Source organism: Haliotis rufescens, unplaced genomic scaffold (genome assembly GCF_023055435.1).
Source record: "Haliotis rufescens isolate VD_foot unplaced genomic scaffold, xgHalRufe1.0.p SCAF_8, whole genome shotgun sequence".
Lineage (NCBI taxonomy): Eukaryota > Metazoa > Mollusca > Gastropoda > Lepetellida > Haliotidae > Haliotis > Haliotis rufescens.
The window spans coordinates 13,450,729-13,472,580 of record NW_025964372.1 but is presented as its reverse complement, the minus strand read 5'-3'; the positions used below and the strand labels follow the sequence as shown (position 1 = coordinate 13,472,580).

Genomic DNA, 21,852 nt, shown 5'->3' with positions numbered 1-21,852 from the left:
ACATGTTATGTAATCTGTATAATCATCTCCAGGCTGCTGAATGACATGCACCTGATAACATGTTATGTAATCTGTATAATAATCTCCAGGTTGCTGAATGAGATGCACCTGATAACATGTTATGTAATCTGTATAATAATCTCCAGGTTGCTGAATGACATGCACCTGATAACATGTTATGTAATCTGTATAATAATCTCCAGGTTGCTGAATGACATGCACCTGATAACATGTTATGTAATCTGTATAATAATCTCCAGGCTGCTGAATGACATGCACCTGATAACATGTTATGTAATCTGTATAATAATCTCCAGGCTGCTGAATGAGATGCACCTGATAACATGTTATGTAATCTGTATAATCATCTCCAGGCTGCTGAATGACATGCACCTGATAACATGTTATGTAATCTGTATAATAATCTCCAGGCTGCTGAATGACATGCACCTGATAACATGTTATGTAATCTGTATAATAATCTCCAGGCTGCTGAATGACATGCACCTGATAACATGTTATGTAATCTGTATAATAATCTCCAGGTTGCTGAATGAGATGCATCTGATAACATGTTATGTAATCTGTATAATAATCTCCAGGTTGTTGAATGGCTCTGTGGCATGTCTACAAATGATAGTCAAGTGTCCAGTCTCCAGAATCTATGATGCTGTCATCAACAATGCCCAAGTCATCCATCAAAGGAAAGGTTTTAACTTTTCCAAGTGTCCAGGCCCTAGTGAAGGTTAGTGAAGAGAACAATGTGCACAGAGATCTGAAAAATTACCATCACTAGACTTTTACATATGCCATTTAAAGTCATAATTTTTGTTATTTGATCATCCTAAGCAATTACTGAAATGAATGTACCTTTCCTAAAATATTGGATAGTTCACATTCAAATTTGATGTACAAAAATATGTTGTACAGATTTAGCTATAAAACTACCTTTAATTTGATACTTGTCAATTTATTTGAAATGAAAAGCTTAATTGTGAGGGTCCAGATTTGAAGAGGATTATAGTGTGGGCATGGGTGGCCCAGTAGTCTTGAGATGCCACAGTGCACTGTGCAGAGTTAAAACCTGTGATTGTGGGTTCGAATCTGGGTTTGCCCTGATTATGTTTCTGTTTGTCAGCTCCATACCCGTACTCATGGGTTTCACAAAACTGATGAGTCTGCATCAATTAAACTGACATGCTGTGATGTAACTGATATGCTGTCCATGCTGGTGTTAAACCCCACTCACTCACTCACTCACTCATCCCCATTGCAACAAATATAGAGCGAAGTCTGTGTTGATAGGGAGTGTTGTGACATTGATTGAATATATATTAGGTTTTTATTTCATTGTATTGAGAAATGCTGAAATGCCCAGGTTGTTCATTATGACCTATGAAGAAATACAAACTATAATTGCCAACACTAGTATATTGAAATCCCTGTAGCTGAGGCCAGTTTGTTCATTATGACCTATGAAGAAATACAAACTATAATTGCCAACACTAGAATATTGAAATCCCTGTAGCTGAGGCCAGTTTGTTCATTATGACCTATGAAGAAATACAAACTATAATTGCCAACACTAGAATATTGAAATCCCTGTAGCTGAGGCCAGTTTGTTCATTATGACCTATGAAGAAATACAAACTATAATTGCCAACACTAGTATATTGAAATCCGAGTAACTGAGGCCATCAAATCATTTGAAACTTTGTAAAGAAATGCACATATAGAAGCTAAAGAATGTGAAAAAAGCTGGAAATTTTTGGCACTAATGATAGTCCCTTATAAATATTTTCACCAAAATGGTTGATATACATTTCTGCACTGAAAATGTACATCATATAAATATTTGCACTGTCGATAGTTCATATGAATATTTGTCCTGAGATAGTTGATATAAATATTTGTCCTGAGATAGTTCATATAAATATTTGCACTGTAGATCGTTCATATTAATATTTGCAACACTTTTCCAGCATATGTATATTTGTTATACCTTGATTAAGATTCTTGCAATTCCATTAGTTAATCCGTAACATGTGACGAAACAATACATTTAAATGTAGACCCCCAAATCGTGTGACTGACACTGACTGATGAATATTGACTTGTCTGCTAGGAAACAAGATGACATCAGCCACTGACGTGTCACGGTTCACAGATAAGTTACTGAAATGAAACAGAGGACTGCCTCATGAATTTCAGTATATCAAGCCGAATGATTACTGTTGACAAGGTTAAAAAGTATATTAAGCCTTTAAACCATCTTCTGTTGTATTACAGTTACTTGTCTGTGAACTGTGAAATGTCAGTACAAGATGACATATTGTTTTCTATTAGCATATTGTGACAGGTCAATACTGATCATGTGACGAGTCAATATTCGAGGTCAGTGTCACATGATTTGTGGGGTCTATATTGAAATGTATTGTTTCATCATGTGGTACGAATTAACCAGTGGAATTGCAAGATTCTTTTTAGAGGTATGACAAGTGGCCTCAAAATATTTTTTCACATTGTTAAAAAATAATTTATAGAGTAGTTTTCAGACAATATATGTTTTTGTGCTGTCGTGCTGTTGTACTCGCGGTGACTTGGCTGATTACTTGTCTACATGTTTGCAGTGTCTTCAGTGTCTCAATGGGCAATGTGCCTGTCAATATTGTACCATGTTTATACAGACACTTGGCAAATTATGACATTTTTGTGTTTGTGACAGGCGGCAACATGACTTGCTCCAGCATGATATCCATGTCCGGGGTGCTGGTGGAGATGCTGCAGTACTGCATGCAGCCTTTTGAGGCTGTCAAAACAACTCTCTCTCAGCTGGACAAATGCAGGTATGTCGTACACCATGCAAACAATATTAACTAATAGAGATGTAGTGAAAACTGAAAACTAGAACAATATTGCAACAAATGTTATATGTGGTATAACACTTTCTTAGTAAAGAACAAATTCTTGTACTTTTGGGGGTTGAGTTCCACCTGGGATTCAAACCCACACATTCACCCACTCATCCATACAACTCTCCCTCATGCACACATTCACTCACTCACCCACCAACATTCACTCACTCACCCACCCACATTCACTCACTCACCCATCCACATTCACTCACCCACCCACACATTCACTCACTCATCCATACAACTCTCCCTCATGCACACACTCACTCACTCACCGACCAACACATTCACTCACTCACCCATCCACATTCACTCACCCACCCACACATTTGCTCACTCACCCACACACACATTCACTCACTCACCCACCCACACATTCACTCACCCATCCACACATTCACTCACTCACCCACCAACACATTCACTCACTCACCCACCAACACATTCACTCACTCACCCATCCACACATTCACACACTCCCTCATGCACACATTCACTCACTTACCCACCAACACATTCACTCACTCACCCACCCACATTCACTCACTCACCCACCAACACATTCACTCACTCACCTGTCAACATTCACTCACTCACCCACCAACACATTCACTCACTCATCCATACAGCACTACCTCATGCACACATTCACTCACTCACCCACCAACACATTCACTCACTCATCCACCAACATTCAATAACTCACCCATCCACATTCACTCACCATCCATACAACTCTCCCTTATGCACACATTCACCTGCTCACCCACCAACACATTCACTCACTCACCCACCAACACATTCACTCACTCACCCACCAACATTCAATCACTCACCCACCAACACATTCACTCACTCACCCACCAACACATTCACTCACTCACCTGTCAACATTCACTCACTCACCCACCAACACATTCACTCACTCACCCACCAACACATTCACTCACTCACCAACCAACATTCAATCACTCACCCACCAACACATTCACTCACTCACCCACCAACACATTCACTCACTTACCCACCCACCAACACATTCACTCACCCACACACACATTCACTCACTCACCCTCACACACATTCACCCACTCACCCACCAACACATTTACTCACTCACCCAACCACCAACACATTCACTCACTCACCCACCAACATTCACTCACTCACCCACCAACACATTCACTCACTCACCCACCAACACATTCACTCACTCACCTGTCAACATTCACTCACTCACCCACCAACACATTCACTCACTCACCCACCAACACATTCACTCACTCACCAACCAACATTCAATCACTCACCCACCAACACATTCACTCACTCACCTGTCAACATTCACTCACTCACCCACCAACACATTCACTCACTCACCCACCAACACATTCACTCACTCACCAACCAACATTCAATCACTCACCCACACACACATTCACTCACTCACCCTCACACACATTCACCCACTCACCCACCAACACATTTACTCACTCACCCAACCACCAACACATTCACTCACTCACCCACCAACATTCACTCACTCACCCACCAACACATTCACTCACTCACCCACCAACATTCAATCACTCACCCACCAACACATTCACTCACTCACCCACCAACACATTCACTCACTCACCTGTCAACATTCACTCACTCACCCACCAACACATTCACTCACTCACCCACCAACACATTCACTCACTCACCAACCAACATTCAATCACTCACCCACCAACACATTCACTCACTCACCCACCAACACATTCACTCACTTACCCACCCACCAACACATTCACTCACCCACACACACATTCACTCACTCACCCTCACACACATTCACCCACTCACCCAACCACCAACACATTCACTCACTCACCCACCAACATTCACTCACTCACCCACCAACACATTCACTCACCCACCCACACATTCACTCACTCGCCCACCAACCAACACATTCACTCACTCACCCACCCACCAACACATTCACTCACTCACCCACCTACAGTCACTCACTCACCCACCAACACATTCACTCACCAACCCACACATTCACTAACTCACCCACCAACACATTCACTCACTCATCCATACAACTCTCCCTCATGCACACATTCACCCACTCACCCACCAACACATTCACTCACCCACCCACCAACACATTCACTCACTCACCCACCAACATTCACTCACTCACCCACCAACACATTCACTCACTCACCCACCAACACATTCACTCACTCGCCCACCAACATTCACTCACCCACCCACCAACACATTCACTCACTCACCCACCCACACATTCACTCACCCATCAACACACACATTCACTCACTCCCCCCACACACTGCATGTCTTACTCCCTGTGTATGCTTGTGTTCAGCATGTACAAGTCTGGACTGGCCTGTGCAAGCCACATGGTCCGTAGGAAAGGCATGAATTGTTCCCTTGAAGATATCCACGGAATGCTCGCCCCCTACATGGCGATGCCCACCAGTGCAGGATTGAATTCCACATTCTTCAATTTGTCCTATTGCCCAGGTAAGCATGTGTTTTCCTCCATCCTGTCTGTTACAGCAGCATGCTTCTCCTCAAGCAGCTGTCATTATCATAGTGTTTGAGAAAATAAAAGATACATTTGACGTGTTCAGGGTTGGGAAGGTGAATGTCATGAAACAAATGGGCAGTAATGTCGTGATGGATATATTGAATGTATTTGTGAGAGTTAAGTAATCTGTTTTGTCAGTATACCCCCATTGGGAAAGGCCATCTTTCTTGGCACACTCATGCATGAAAATGGTTTGACCGACCTCACCCCAAGACAAATGTTAGGTTGTTAAAGAATTAGCTTAGTATGTTTATGACCATGAAAACTGGTGTGCATACTCGGATTTACTCAAAGTGTTTACGTTTATAACTCAATAAAGGCTAAAACTTCTAAATCTGCTTATTAATTTACAAATCACAAAAACAATTAGACAACAATTACAAAATCGGTGACATCATTCAGCACAATAATGCAACATATGTCCCGCCCATTCTAATTATCAGCCAATCAGGAAATAGTTATGTATTGGTGTGTGTGGTCTAAGTTTGTATTGGTTTCTAGAAACAAACACATAAACAAATTGCATGGTCAGCCAATCGACTGCCATGGAATCACTGTGAGGTTGTTAATATGGGTGTAAATGGCTTCCCTTACAATTACACACAGGGAGTGTGGATACACTGGGCTCTGTTTTCACAACGTGGGACAATGTGCCACACAGTGTGACAAGCTGTATTGTATTTTGCAGTGTCTGCGGCTGATGAGTACAGCGTGAAGCCGCTGTGCAATGACTCCTACCTGCTGGCTGTGTATACCGTGTCTTCCTCCTGTATGCCCGGACTGGGCGGGCAAGTGGACCGGTGCAGGTAACTCACCATTGTGCTACAAAGTTTTCTTGGGTTTAAATGAGATATTTTGTGGCACAATTGCTTTGATGGACTCTGTGTAGAAATGTTAGTGTAATCTTCATTTCTTGAAACCACAACTGCACAATTGTTTATTTCCCTGAATTTGTTTTGTTTTGCCTGATTCCGCAGCCTGTTGCCGACCATCGGCTCCTGTGTGTATCTGTACACAAGATGTCCATCCTATATCACTACCCGCGCCCTCATCGAAAACTCTGCCGCGGTCAGGAGCAGGCTCAACTTTGACTTCTCTTCATGTTCAGCCCAGGGTGGAGGTACGGTACTTGAACATTCAACATCCCTCAGTCTTGTGTTCAGTATCAAGTACAGTACTTGAACATTCAACATCCCTCAGTCTTGTGTTCAGTATCAAGTACAGTACTTGAACATTCAACATCCCTTAGTCTCATGTTCAGTATCGAGTACAGTACTTGAACATTCAACAACCCTCAGTCTCATGTTCAGTATCAAGTACAGTACTTGAACATTCAACATCCCTCAGTCTTGTGTTCAGTATCAAGTACAGTACTTGAACATTCAACATCCCTCAGTCTCGTGTTCAGTATCAAATACAGTACTTGAACATTCAACATCCCTCAGTCTTGTGTTCAGTATCAAGTACAGTACTTGAACATGCAACATCCCTGTCTCATGTTCAGTATCAAATACAGTACTTGAACATTCATCAACCCTCAGTCTCATGTTCAGTATCAAATACAGTACTTGAACATTCATCAACCCTCAGTCTTGTGTTCAGTATCAAGTACAGTACTTGAACATTCATCAACCCTCAGTCTCATGTTCAGTATCGAGTACAGTACTTGAACATTCATCAACCCTCAGTCTCGTGTTCAGTATCAAGTACAGTACTTGAACATTCATCAACCCTCAGTCTCATGTTCAGTATCAAGTACAGTACTTGAACATCCATCAACCCTCAGTCTCATGTTCAGTATCAAGTACAGTACTTGAACATTCATCAACCCTCAGTCTCATGTTCAGTATCAAGTACAGTACTTGAACATTCATCAACCCTCAGTCTCATGTTCAGTATAAAGTACAGTACTTGAACATTCATCAACCCTCAGTCTCATGTTCAGTATCAAGTACAGTACTTGAACATTCAACATCCCTCAGTATTGTGATCAGTATCAAGTACAGTACTTGAACATTCAACATCCCTCAGTCTTGTGTTCAGTATCAAGTATAGTACTTGAACATTCAACATCCCTCAGTCTCATGTTCAGTATCAAGTACAGTACTTGAACATTCATCAACCCACAGTCTCATGTTCAGTATCAAGTACAGTACTTGAACATTTATCAACCCTCAGTCTCATGTTCAGTATCAAGTACAGTACTTGAACATTCAACATCCCTCAGTATTGTGTTCAGTATCAAGTACAGTACTTGAACATTCAACATCCCTCAGTCTTGTGTTCAGTATCAAGTACAGTACTTGAACATTCAACAACCCTCAGTCTTGTGTTCAGTATCAAGTACAGTACTTGAACATTCAACATCCCTCAGTCTCGTGTTCAGTATCAAATACAGTACTTGAACATTCTACATCCCTCAGTCTTGTGTTCAGTATCAAGTACAGTACTTGAACATTCAACATCCCTCAGTCTTGTGTTCAGTATCAAGTACAGTACAGTACATAGATGCCTGTTTTGACACAATGACTTAGTGGTATGTTAAAACTTACATTGTCTGATAAGTGTTTCCTTTGTGTTGAGCAAATCTTATGCAAGAGTGAAAGAGATAATGTTTTCCCTCTATTGTCAGTTGCTGGAAAGATGGAAAATCTATTTATGGTCATGTCTCGAAACACCATTTTTGAAGGACTAGATGATTTTAAAAAAATAATGTTTTCAGAGACATACAAGTACAACGACTCTGTTCGTCTTGACATGGCTTGGCGAAACGATCTGTTGAACCCAGCCTCAAGCTTCTACTTAAGTGTCAAGTCAGCCATGAGCAATAAAGTGAGTGTTGACAGTCTGTGGTTATCATCCAGTTCTTAAAAATGTTTAGAGAATCCACTTCATAGTCCATTAATAAAAGTTGGCATCAAGCTTTAGAAGTGGAATTTAGATATGAATGTTGTTGTTGAATATACTGTTATATACATACTGAATTTAGATATATACTGTATATACTGATATCAACAACTGAGTTGTCATGTCACTCCTGATATCAACAACTGAGGTGTCATGTCACTCCTGGTATCAACAGCTGAGGTGTCATGTCACTCCTGATATCAACAGCTGAGGTGTCATGCCACTCCTGATATCAACAGCTGAGGTGTCATGTCACTTCTGATATCAACAGCTGAGGTGTCATGTCTCTCCTGATATCAACAACTGAGGTGTCATGTCACTCCTGGTATCAACAGCTGAGGTGTCATGTCACTCCTGATATCAACAGCTGAGGTGTCATGTCACTTCTGATATCAACAGCTGAGGTGTCATATCAATCCTGGTATCAACAACTGCGGTGTCATGTCACTCCTGATATCAACAACTGAGGTGTCATATTAATCCTGATATCAACAACTGAGGTGTCATGTCACTCCTGCTATCAACAACTGCGGTGTCATGTCACTCCTGATATCAACATTTGCGGTGTCATGTCACTCCTGATATCAACAACTGTGGTGTCATGTCACTCCTGATATCAACAACTGTGGTGTCATGTCACTCCTGATATCAACATTTGCGGTGTCATGTCACTCCTGATATCAACAGCTGAGGTGTCATGTCACTCCCCAAATATAACAACTGAGGTGTCATGTCACTCCTGATATCAACAACTGAGGTGTCATGTCGCTCCTGATATCAACAACTGAGGTGTCATGTCACTCCTGATATCAACAACTGAGATGTCATGTCACTCCTGATATCAACAGCTGAGGTGTCTTGTCACTCCCCAGATATCAACAACAGAGCTGTCACATCACTGCTGTCACTGCTAGCTTTTCTATACATATTCTTGGCCATCATCAAGTTGTTATCCAGAGCTTCCAAATTTAAAAGTCACGCTTTTTAAGTTAGAAACAAACAAAATATTTACTTACCTTCTTCTCAAAAAGCACAATGCTCTGACGGCAGAAACTTTGTACATTCTATGTAATACATACCACGGCCGCATGTACTTGACTTTAGGAATGAAAGTGGATCAAACTCAAGTCTTTGGGTTTAGGACTACAGAGTGTATAATACTACCCAAATATTAGTGTGTTCATGTCAGGTTCAGCATTTCTTTCATTGGTGAGCTACTGGGTGCAAGGTGAAGGTTAGTTCATGCTGTTGCCTTCTCCTTGTTACAGCTGTTAGCGTATGCCTACATTCCTGGATTCAAGAACCTAACTGTAACTGGATTTTGGTAAGTTTGAAACCTTTTTTTAATTACTTGCCTGTTAAAGATACCACTGTTCAATAACAATAAGTTGCTATTGCACTGTGTTTAAAGCCAGAGCATGATCATGTGTAGTGTGGAAACTAGTATCACTCTCAACATCCCTGGGCTTATTCAGTGTCATTGCTTGTAGAGATGATAGATCACTGGGAGGAGCTTATGCACATTTGATGACCCCCGCAACCCTGTTGCAAGGCTGACATCACATGGTATTGTTGTTCTGGCGTATCTTGCAACAAAATTTCACAAAATTACGTCATACACACAACAGTGAAATTTTAAAAGTTATAAACAGCAAGTAATAAATAAAATACTAAACTTGCTCCTGCGTAGTTCCAATTGTATGAAACAAGTGAATAGTTCTGGTATCTGATGAGTGAAAATTCTGTATGCATATAAACACTTGTTTGTGAGCAATACACAATTCCTGGTAATGTCTTTAAAAGTTTGTGTGTTTGAAAATGTAGTTCCCCGATTTCCATGTTATTGTATGTTTTGCAGCAGAGATGCTTTACGTCAGCAAGCTTGTGTTGCTGCTCATGTGACACAGAGTGACTTTTCTTGGCCTTTCAACTAATGTTGGAAGTTTATTGGTTATGCTAGGAAACAGTTAATAACTATTTTTTCTGTTGAAATATATATCCAAGGACTTGGGGAGGGTGGCCTACATACTTTTCAAGTAAAAGAGAAATCCTCAGTATCTGGAACACAAACTAATACCGGCCTTGCTCCTGGCAGGGATCCTAGAGCTAAAGCTAAGCATGCCAGCTGTCATACGAATGGTGACACCCATGTTATTCAAAGTTATGCGTTGTTTCTTTTCTTTTTTATTGATTTTTTGTGTGTTCAAAACCCAAGTTTGCACCATCATAACTGCAGCTTACATAGCTCTGTATTAAAAACATAGTATGTTTAAACTCACTCACTCACTCACTATTCCATGCAGGCCTGGAAGTGTTGGCGTGAACTTCACTGTGGATTTCAGCATCCCCATCTCAAACCTAACTGACATGCTGGTGTCCCTGATGAAAACCATAGAAGATGACACTGTTTGGATTGATGGGACCACATATAGCTTTGTTAAATCAGGTAATTACTGGCGGCAATTTAAGCATTCTCAAAGGCAAAGTAACTGATCATATTCATTATTTGGTATGTGCAAATTAAGAATGATTATCCTGATTTAGACTCTCTGTACATGGGTAGTTTTTGCCATGTGAATGCAGGGTGGGATAATTAAGTGGTACATTAATATTTCTTTCCTTTTCAAACTGCGTCTGCCCGGAGAGCGGAAGGTCTGGGGTTTGATCCCCAGCCGCGTCATACCAAAAGACATTAAAAGATGGTACTTGTTGTTACCCTGTCTGGCGCTCGGCATTAAGGGGCTAAAACAAGGACTGGTCGGCTCGGAGTCAGTATACTGTGTCTGAGTGGGGTATTCATGTTAAACTGCAGCATGGTATCTCAGTGTGCTAGCACTATAAATCGGCATCAGTCCGGACTAGTACAAGCAGCCACACACACATACACGTGCATGCACATCGCTATATAAGTGCAATAATCTTGGACACAACGTGAAACCCCATTTCACCTCACCTCACCTTTTCAAACTTCTCTATTCCAATGAAGAAGAAAACTGGACACTCCATCATTGCTTGTGAGATGTATTCAGATATTTGCCAGGCAGAAGTTCTTGAATATTGAGAATATTTTTGCCTGTCTTGTGTCCATCTCAGGCTAAGTTCCACATGATCACAGTTAGATTTGCCTTTGAGTGTATACATTGCTATATTTAGGAATTCATCTTCTGTGAAACCCTCTTAAACCAGGCAGTACTATTCCAGGTCAAATTGTCTGGATAAGCAAGTTTCAGGAGAAACAAAGTATGGCTATGCTGTCATATTGCTTTAGGTTCGTACAGTTGTACCAAACAGTAACTGTCCAGAAAGCAGAGATTCGGGATTAACAGGGTCTGGACTAGTGGGTTTTGACTGTATGTATGACCTCTATGTGGTGAACTATTCATGTTGTTATTTACTGACCGAAGAAAATTAATCACATGTTTAACCAACACTGGCAGCCATGTTTGAAGTCCTCTCACAACAGACTTTGCATCATTCAGCTTTAGTCCTGTGTTTTTGAAGTAATTGTATAGTTATTGTGTGACTTTTTTCATAAACATTGTTCCATTTATGTTCCAATGATTAATGTCTGTGTGTATCTCTGTGCAACCTGATTCATCATCACTGTCAGGACTGCGCAATGTACAATGATGATTTTCTGTATTGTTATTGCAGAGAAGGACGGTGTGTGTCCACCGGTGTTGAGGAACATGACAGGAAGTTGTGTACACGGCTGCACCACTGATGGAGACTGTGCCAGGGACACCAAGTGCTGCTACAACGGCTGTGGACACACCTGCATTAGCCCTTACAACAACTCGGGTAGGCAGTGAATACTCTGATAGTCTTTGTGTGGTGGGCAGTGAATACCCTGTTAGTCTTTGTGTGGTAGGCAGTGAATACCCTGTTAGTCTTTATGTGGTAGGCAGTGAACACCCTGTTAGTCTTTGTGTGGTAGGCAGTGAATACTCTGATAGTCTTTGTGTGGTGGGCAGTGAATACCCTGTTAGTCTTTGTGTGGTGGGCAGTGAACACCCTGTTAGTCTGTGTGTGGTAGGCAGTGAATACTCTGTTAGTCTTTGTGTGGTGGGCAGTGAACACCCTGTTAGTCTTTGTGTGGTAGGCAGTGAATACCCAGTTAGTCTTTGTGTGGTAGGCAGTGAATACCCTGTTAGTCTTTGTGTGGTAGGCAGTGAATACCCTGTTAGTCTTTGTGTGGTGGGCAGTGAATACCCTGTTAGTCTTTGTGTGGTAGGCAGTGAATACCCTGTGCTAGTCTTTGTGTTGTAGGCAGTGAATATCTTGTAATAGTCTTTGTATGGTAGGCAGTGAATATTCTGTGATATTCTTCGTGTTGTAGGCAGTGAATATTCTGTGATATTCTTCGAGTTGTAGGCAGTGAATATTCTGTGATATTCTTATGCCGTAGGCAGTGAATATTCTGTGATAGTCTTTGTGTCGTCGGCAGTGAATATTCTGTGATGGTCTTCGTGTCATACTTTGTCATGGTCATCATTCCAAGCTGGGAGTATGGGTGCATGGTTGTCCTATACTTGTGTCAGATATCTCTGTCCGTCGGCTGGCTCCAAATAATAAAGAAGAGGTATCTATTCAAGAGTTGAGATGACATCAAATTCCAAAACACAGAAGGTTTATCTCCTTATTGTACCTCCATGGCATATGGATCATTGCTGATATTTTTAGCTACTGTTTTCCCAGCAACATCTCGTGTTTTAACCAGAAGTTTAATGTTTTGCCAAAAGTCTTGAATTTGAATTTTTTTGTGGTAAAACAGAGGGGCAAGTTGTGGAGGGATGTGGTGTCAGCAGAAGCAAATCTCAGTTCTGTGTCATCATTTTGCATTTCAGCTATCTCTGCATAATGCTATCTCCAAATATGATGTGTGGGTAATATATTTTCCATGGCTACAACTTTCCAACTTATACATTCACGATGTTTCACAACAACCCTCCGAGCCTTTCATTTGTTAAACATCTTTTTCTTTCAAATTCAAGTTTCCTTTATTTCACTTGAGACAATTAAATTCAGGTCATTGAAAGCCAACATGTTTGCAATTTTGTTAATTAATTTGTCCAATCACTGACCGTTATACATTGCCTAACAAAACCAGAAACACAAGTATATATAAAGACCCATGTTCAGATAAGACCAGACCTCCGTACAAACTGTATATCGTCCTGTTTCAGCCTCCTTGTGTTTCGTGAATGACGAGTGTGTCAATGGAGGCACATGCTACAGGGGCTACTGCTACTGTACACCAGGCTATACAGGAACATTCTGCAATAATTTCACTCTGAGTGCGGGTAAGACTACATTCTGGCAAACACTTTTGTTAAAAGTTAGTTGCTGGTATCCACAGAACAAAAACTGAATGGAGGAAAAAAATTGATTTTCACACTCCAGGTAGTGTTCAGTATCAAGTACAGTACTTGAACATTCATCAACCCTCAGTCTCATGTTCAGTATCAAGTACAGTACTTGAACATTCAACATCCCTCAGTCTTGTGTTCAGTATCAAGTACAGTACTTGAACATTCATCAACACTCAGTCTCGTGTTCAGTATCAAGTACAGTACTTAAACATTCAACATCCCTCAGTCTTGTGTTCAGTATCAAGTACAGTACTTGAACATTCATCAACCCTCAGTCTCATGTTCAGTATCAAGTACAGTACTTGAACATTCATCAACCCTTAGTCTTGTGTTCAGTGTCAAGTACAGTACAGTACATAGATGCCTGTTTTGACACAATGACTCAGTGGTATGTTAAAACTTACATTTTCTGATAAGTGTTTCCTTTGTGTTGAGCAAAACTTATGCAAGAGTGAAAGAGATAATGTTTTCCCTCTATTGTCAGTTGCTGGAAAGATAGAAAATCTATTTATGGTCATGTCTCGAAACACCATTTTTGAAGGACTAGATGATTTTAAAAAAATAATGTTTTCAGAGACATACAAGTACAACGACTCTGTTCGTCTTGACATGGCTTGGCGAAACGATCTGTTGAACCCAGCCTCAAGCTTCTACTTAAGTGTCAAGTCAGCCATGAGCAATAAAGTGAGTGTTGACAGTCTGTGGTTATCATCCAGTTCTTTTAATGTGTAGAGAATCCACTTCATAGTCCATTAATAAAAGTTGGCATCAAGCTTTAGATGTGGAATTTAGATATGAATGTTGTCGTTGAATACTGTTATGTACATATGGAATTTATATATACTACTCAAAAGAAGTTAAAGAACACCCAAATAAGTTATCAAAATCACTCAAAAAATAAATCGTGGCCACAGGAACAACACTGATTGGGAAAGATAAGTATTTAATCATGACATTTCATTGACGAAAGAAACGCTGGCATACAGCTGACCAGAGCAAATCAATATGCATTGCATGTACCCTATAAATCAAAAGTCACACACTACAGTTCAGGATAATCCTGTTCCTTCAATATCGGGTAGGCCCACCCCTGGAAGCAATACAGTTCTGACATCTTCTACGCATAGATCGAACAAGCTGCCGCAGTGTTGTCTGTGGAATTGCTTGCTATTCCTGATGAAGAAATCCTAACAGTTGCTGGAGATTAACAGGAGTTGGGTGGTTAGCTTGAACGGCTCTTCCCAAGGCATCCCAAAGATGTTCAATGGGCGCCAGATCTGGCGAATAAGCAGGCCATTGCATAACGGTAATCTGCCTTTGTCTGTGATAGTCAGTGATAATCCGAGCGCGATGGGGTCTTGCATTGTCGTCCTGAAGGATAGCACCTTGACCAATCTGACGAAGTGTGGGCAATACCAGGGGTTCAAGAATCTCATCACGGTACCTGGCAGCATTCAGATTCCCGACAATATGGTACAGAGGAGTCCTATGATTCCAACTGATTCCTTCCCATACCATCACTGATCCCCCACCAAAAGCGACACGTTCACGTACTGTGGCATCAGTGAATCTCTCTCCAGTACGACGCCACACCCGTATTCTTCCATCATTGAGCTGCAAACAGAATCGCGACTCGTCTGTAAACAGTACACGAGACCATTGCTGTCTGTTCCAACGCACATGTTGTCGACACCAAGCCAGACGTGCTGTTCTGTGAACTGGACGTAAAGGTGGTCTCACTGCTTGTCGTCGACTTCTCAAGTGCGCAGCTCGTAAACGGTTTCGCACCGACTGATCCCTAACGACTGTGTTATTGACAGCCCTTAACTGTAACCTGAGGTTGTTTGCTGTTGATGTACGCTGCCTGAGTGCTTGGAGAACCAGGTATCGGTCATCACGTTGTGAGGTACACCTTGGCCGTCCAGAACGATGTCGCTCTTGCACTCCGCCAGTGGCAGCAAAACGATGCCAAAGGTGTGAATGACAGAGGGAGACACCTGCAATCTTCTGCCCACTTCAGGTAAAGAAAGGCAATCCTGGAGCCAACCAATAGCTCGTCCTCTATCAACATCAGTCAGATGTCGTCTCTGTGGCATGGTTTTGGAAAGTGTGATAACACGATCATCATCATCGCCTTCTTAAAGGGAAAGCATGCACGTGCACCATGAACATCACCACTTTCATATGCTGAGCATGAAAATTGTGTTGGTTGTTGCTAAGGACAGGTGCAGCGTTGTGTTTGGGCGACAATATTCCTGTGTTTTGCTCATGTTTTCAATTCATTTGCATGACTACCAGAAGTGTTTCCAGAAAGTGTCAGGAGGATCAGCAATACCCCAGACGTGGTGCAACATGTTGCCAAACATTAGATGATAGTAATGTTATAACACATAATGCCATGACCAATTTGCTAAATCGTGTATTATATATCTGGTGTTCTTTAACTTCTTTTGAGTAGTATATATACTGTATATCCTGATATCAACAACTGAGTTGTCATGTCACTCCTGATATCAACAGCTGAGGTGTCATGTCACTCCTGATATCAACAACTGAGGTGTCATGTCACTCCTGATATCAACAACTGCTGTGTCATATCACTCCTGATATCAACAACTGAGGTGTCATGTCACTCCTGATATCAACATTTGCGGTGTCATGTCACTCCTGATATCAACAGCTGAGGTGTCATGTCACTCCCCAAATATAACAACTGAGGTGTCATGTCACTCCTGATATCAACAGCTGAGGTGTCATGTCACTCCTGATATCAACAACTGAGGTGTCATCTCACTCCTGATATCAACAACTGCTGTGTCATATCACTCCTGATATCAACAACTGAGGTGTCATGTCACTCCTGATACCAACAACTGCTGTGTCATGTCACTCCTGATATCAACAGCCGAGGTGTCATGTCACTCCCCAGATATCAACAACTGAGCTGTCACATCACTGCTGTCACTGCTAGTTTTTCTATACATATTCCTGGCCATCATCAAGTTGTTTATCCAAAGCTTCCAAATTTAAAAGTCACGCTATTTAAGTTAGAAACAAACAAAATATTTACTTATCTTCTTCTCAAAAAGCACAATGCTCTGACGGCAGAAACTTTGTACATTCTATGTAATACATACCACGGCCGCATGTACTTGACTTTAGGAATGACAGTGGATCAAACTCAGTGTTTGGGTTTAGGACTACAGAGTGTATAATACTACCCAAATATTAGTGTGTTCATGTCAGGTTCAGCATTTCTTTCATTGGTGAGCTACTGGGTGCAAGGTGAAGGTTAGTTCATGCTGTTGCCTTCTCCTTGTTACAGCTGTCAGCGTATGCCTACATTCCTGGATTCAAGAACGTAACTGTCACTGGATTTTGGTAAGTTTGAAACCTTTTTTTAATTACTTGCCTGTTAAAGATACCACTGTTCAATAACAATAAGTTGCTATTGCACTGTGTTTAAAGCCAGAGCATGATCATGTGTAGTGTGGAAACTTAGTAGTATCGCTCTCAACATTCCTGGGCTTATTCAGTGACATTGCTTGTAGAGATGATAGATCACTGGGAGGAGTTTATATGCAGACTTTTATAGTGATATTGTATGCAGGTAAAATCTAAAGTTTATCAGCAATATAATGCAATAAATGAAACAAAAAGGATTGTGGATGAAAATAGGGTGCGGTGTGGATGGTGCTGACGGGACAGTAGGCATGAGCAGCATAGTTGTGACCCTCCGCCGTGGCATGGCAGATGGGTATAGGAATGGGATCTTTGTACTCCCTCCCGCGGAAACAGCAGGCACGATTTGGACTGCCGCTGTAGAAGCTGGAGCCAAGAACCCAGTGTTAATTTGATATAGATATGCTGTCCCGCCGGCACCTAGTTTATTGTATGAATTGTTATATGTACAAGGAATATAAGAAACTGTACAATATGAGTTATATACCTCATATTATTTACCTATGTAGGGTTCCTTATAGGAGGGATAAGTGGTGGAATGTAAGATAAATGCTGCCTATAAACCCATCTAGCGAATTACTGCTAAATGTTATTATGCACACTTCATGACCCCAGCAACCCTGTTGCAAGGCTGATGTCACATGGTATTGTTGTTCTGGCGTATCTTGCAACAAAATTTCACTAAATTACGTAATACACACAACAGTGAAATTTTAAAAAGTTATAAATAGCAAGAAATAATAAAATACTAAACTTGCTCCTGTGTAGTACCAATTGTATGAAACAAGTGAATAGTTCTGGTATCTGATGAGTGAAAATTCTGTATGCATATAAACACTTGTTTGTGAGCAATACACAATTCCTGGTAATGTCTTTAAAAGTTTGTGTGTTTGAAAATGTAGTTCCCCCATTTCCATGTTATTGTTTGTTTTGCAGCAGAGATGCTTTACGTCAGCAAGCTTGTGTTGCTGCTCATGTGACACAGAGTGACTTTTCTTGGCCTTTCAACTAATGTTGGAAGTTTTTTGGTTATGCTAGGAAACAGTTAATAACTATTTTTTCTGTTGAAATATCAATGAAATATATATCCAAGGACTTTTTTCAAGTAAAAGAGAAATCCTCAATGTACCTGGAACACAAACTAATACCGGTCTTGCTCCTGGCAGGGATCCTAGAGCTAAAGCTAAGCATGCCAGGTCTCATACGAATGGTGACACCCATGTTATTCAAAGTTATGCATTGTTTCTTTTCTTTTTTACTGATTTTTTTTGTGTTCAAAAACCCAAGTTTGCACCATCATAACTGCAGCTAACATAGCTCTGTATTAAAAACATAGAATGTTTAAACTCACTCACTCACTATTCCATCCAGGCCTGGAAGCGTTGGCGTGAACTTCACTGTGGATTTCAGCACCCCTATCTCAAACCTAACCCACCAGCTGGTTTCCCTGAGGAAGGCCATAGAAGATGACCCTGTTTGGATTGATGGGACCAGATATAGCTTTGTTAAATCAGGTAATTACTGGCGGCAATTTAAGCATTCTCAAAGGCAAAGTAACTGATCATATTCATTATTTGGTATGGTAAATTAAGAATGATTATCCGGATTTAGACTCTCTGCTGCAACAACGGCTGTGGACACACCTGCATTAGCCCTTACAACAACTCGGGTAGGCAGTGAATACCCTGTTAGTCTTTGTGTGGTGGGCAGTGAATACCCAGTTAGTCTTTGTGTGGTGGGCACTGAATACCCAGTTAGTCTTTGTGTGGTGGGCACTGAATACCCTGTTAGTCTTTGTGTGGTAGGCACTGTATACCCAGTTAGTCTTTGTGTGGTAGGCAGTGAATACCCAGTTAGTCTTTGTGTGGTAGGCAGTGAATACCCAGTAAGTCTTTGTGTTGTAGGCAGTGAATACCCAGTTAGTCTTTGTGTGGTGGGCAGTGAATACCCTGTTAGTCTTTGTGTTGTAGGCAGTGAATACTCTGTTAGTCTTTGTGTGGTGGGCACTGAATACCCTGTTAGTCTTTGTGTTGTAGGCAGTGAATACCCTGTTAGTCTTTGTGTGGTAGGCAGTGAATACTCTGTTAGTTTTTGTGTGGTAGGCAGTGAATACCCTGTTAGTCTTTGTGTTGTAGGCAGTCAATATTCTTTGATAGTCTTCATGTCGTGGGCAGTGAATATTCTGTGATAGTCTTTGTGTTGTAGGCAGTGAATATCTTGTAATAGTCTTTGTATGGTTAGGCAGTGAATTTTCTGTGATAGTCTTCAGGTAGTAGACAGTGAATATTCTGTGGTAGTCATTGTGTCGTGGGCAGTGAATATTCTGTGATAGTCTTTGTGTGGTAGGCAGTGAATATCCTGTGATAGTCTTCATGCTGTAGGCAGTGAATATTCTGTGATAGTCATTGTGTCGTGGGCAGTGAATATTATGTGATAGTCTTTGTATGGTAGGCAGTGAATATTCTGTGATCATCTTCGTGCGGTCGACTGTGAATATTCGGTGATAGTCGTTGTGTCGTAGGCAGTGAATACTCTGTGATAGTCTTCGTGTCGTAGGCAGTGAATATTCTGTGATCATCTTCGTGCAGTCGGCTGTGAATATTCTGTGATAGTCGTTGTGTCGTAGGCAGTGAACACTCTGTGATAGTCTTCGTGTTGTAGGCAGTGAATATTCTGTGATAGTCTTATGCCGTAGGCAGTGAATACTCTGTGATAGTCATTGTGTTGTAGGCAGTGACTATTCTGTGATAGTCTTCGTGTAGTAGGCAGTGAATATTCTGTGATGGTCTTCGTGTGGTAGGCAGTGAATATTCTGTGATAGTCTTCGTGTAGTAGGCAGTGAATATTCTGTGATGGTCTTCGTGTCATACTTTGTCATGGTCATCATTCCAAGCTGTGTCAGAAATCTCTGTCCGTCGGCTGGCTCCAAATAATAAAGAAGAGGTATCTATTCAAGAGTTGAGATGACATCAAATTCCAAAACACAGAAGGTTTATCTCCTAATTGTACCTCCATGGCATGTGGATCATTGCTGATATTTTTAGCTACTGTTTTCCCAGCAACATCTCGTGTTTTAACCAGAAGTTTAATGTTTTGCTAAAAGTCTTGAATCTGAAATTATTTGTGGTAAAACAGGGGCAAGTTGTGGAGCGATGTGCTGTCAGCAGAAGCAAATCTCAGTTCTGTGTCATCATTTTGTATTTTCAGCTATCTCTGCATAATGCTATCTCCAGTCCTTTCCATGTTTAGTGTGCATGTATCAGACAAGCCCCGCCTTATACATTCACAATGTTTCACAACAACCCTCCCAGCCTTTCATTCGTTAAACATCTTTTTCTTTCAAATTCGAGTTTTCTTTATTTCACTTGAGACAATTATATAAGGACATGGCTCCATTATGACAGGCTCCGACATCATGCATGATAGCGGAGCTTCAAATTAAGACAAGAGATATTATTGGATGAAATGGTCGCGGATGTGGAGGTACTGGTGGACTACGGCAATGAGCTTAACCCCTGTTAAGCAACCCCAACTGCAGCAACCGTTGCCAAGCAACCCATGTTGCTTACCAATGCAGCGCCTGCTGCCCTGCAACTACCGTTGCCAAGCAACCCATGTTGCTTACCAATGCAGCGCCGCTGCCCTGCAACTACCGTTGCCAAGCAACCGTACCATTGCCAAACAATGAGCGAGGGCAACTATTGTTGCCAAGCTGACCATCCGCTGTAAAGCGGACACTAAGCCATCTGCTGTAAAGCAGAATGGATAAATTGGTTCCTGCTGTAAAGCGGGTAACCCTATCCTAAATAATTTATAATTTGGGATGTATCCCAAGACGCCAAATGTAACTTGTAATGCAGTCCCCACAACCACGACCATTCGCGCTCATGTACACCCACCGTGTTATCCTATACTGAAAATGTTTCCTACAAGCATACTGCGGAAAGGGAGCTGCCAATGTTTTGTGTGAAAAGATCAAGTCCGGCCGGTGACAAATGAACCCCGTCACGCAGGTACAGTTGCTGCTCCTGCCGGTTGAACACTGTGTGGGGAACCCGTATCCCCCCAAGCTCACGGGCCCTGTTCCCCACTCGTCTGTTCAGCTTCTGCCTGGCCCCGTCCAGGTCCCGGGCACGGCTGGCTACATGCCAGTACCTCCGTGGCAGCATGTCTGACCACAGAATGACAGCACCAGGTAGGAGGAGGTGTATCCTCAGGAGTGCCAGCTTGATCTCATGATATAGCTGACACGTGGTTACCTTACCCAGGTCGTTCGAACCAAGGTGAATCACCACCGCCTTTGGTGGTGTCTGCATCGCTTTGACCTGGGCATCTATCAGCTCGGTCAGCTCCTCCCACCTCATGCCGCCCCTTGCCAACCAGAGACATCCCCCTGGAATACCAAAGTCACTGTCCTGTAGGTGCTCTCTCGCCCGGGTCAGGAAGCTGGACCCAACCAACCATACTGAAAACATGAATCAATAGGAAGAAAACTGTTCTTGCATGGTTGGCGATTTAAGTGTTTGCAGGTATGCGACTGTTACTGTCTTAGTCGTGTCTTGGACTTCTAGGTCCAAGAAAG

General features: G+C 41.7%; 1 protein-coding gene across 10 annotated transcripts in view; it reads left to right on the top strand.

The window, feature by feature from the left end:
• Positions 1–21,852, top strand: part of LOC124117390 — a 203,018-nt gene that overhangs the window by 105,077 nt on the left and 76,089 nt on the right. For all 10 annotated transcript variants that reach the window (XM_048388963.1, XM_048388962.1, XM_048388967.1 and 7 more), the window contains 13 exons: positions 603–745; positions 2,726–2,846; positions 5,305–5,462; positions 6,218–6,335; positions 6,507–6,649; positions 8,252–8,361; positions 9,705–9,760; positions 10,740–10,882; positions 12,091–12,237; positions 13,623–13,739; positions 14,383–14,492; positions 17,134–17,189; positions 18,642–18,784. In XM_048388963.1, coding sequence (XP_048244920.1) covers positions 603–745; positions 2,726–2,846; positions 5,305–5,462; positions 6,218–6,335; positions 6,507–6,649; positions 8,252–8,361; positions 9,705–9,760; positions 10,740–10,882; positions 12,091–12,237; positions 13,623–13,739; positions 14,383–14,492; positions 17,134–17,189; positions 18,642–18,784 — 1,565 coding nt within the window. The remainder of the gene's footprint in view (positions 1–602; positions 746–2,725; positions 2,847–5,304; positions 5,463–6,217; positions 6,336–6,506; positions 6,650–8,251; positions 8,362–9,704; positions 9,761–10,739; positions 10,883–12,090; positions 12,238–13,622; positions 13,740–14,382; positions 14,493–17,133; positions 17,190–18,641; positions 18,785–21,852) is intronic.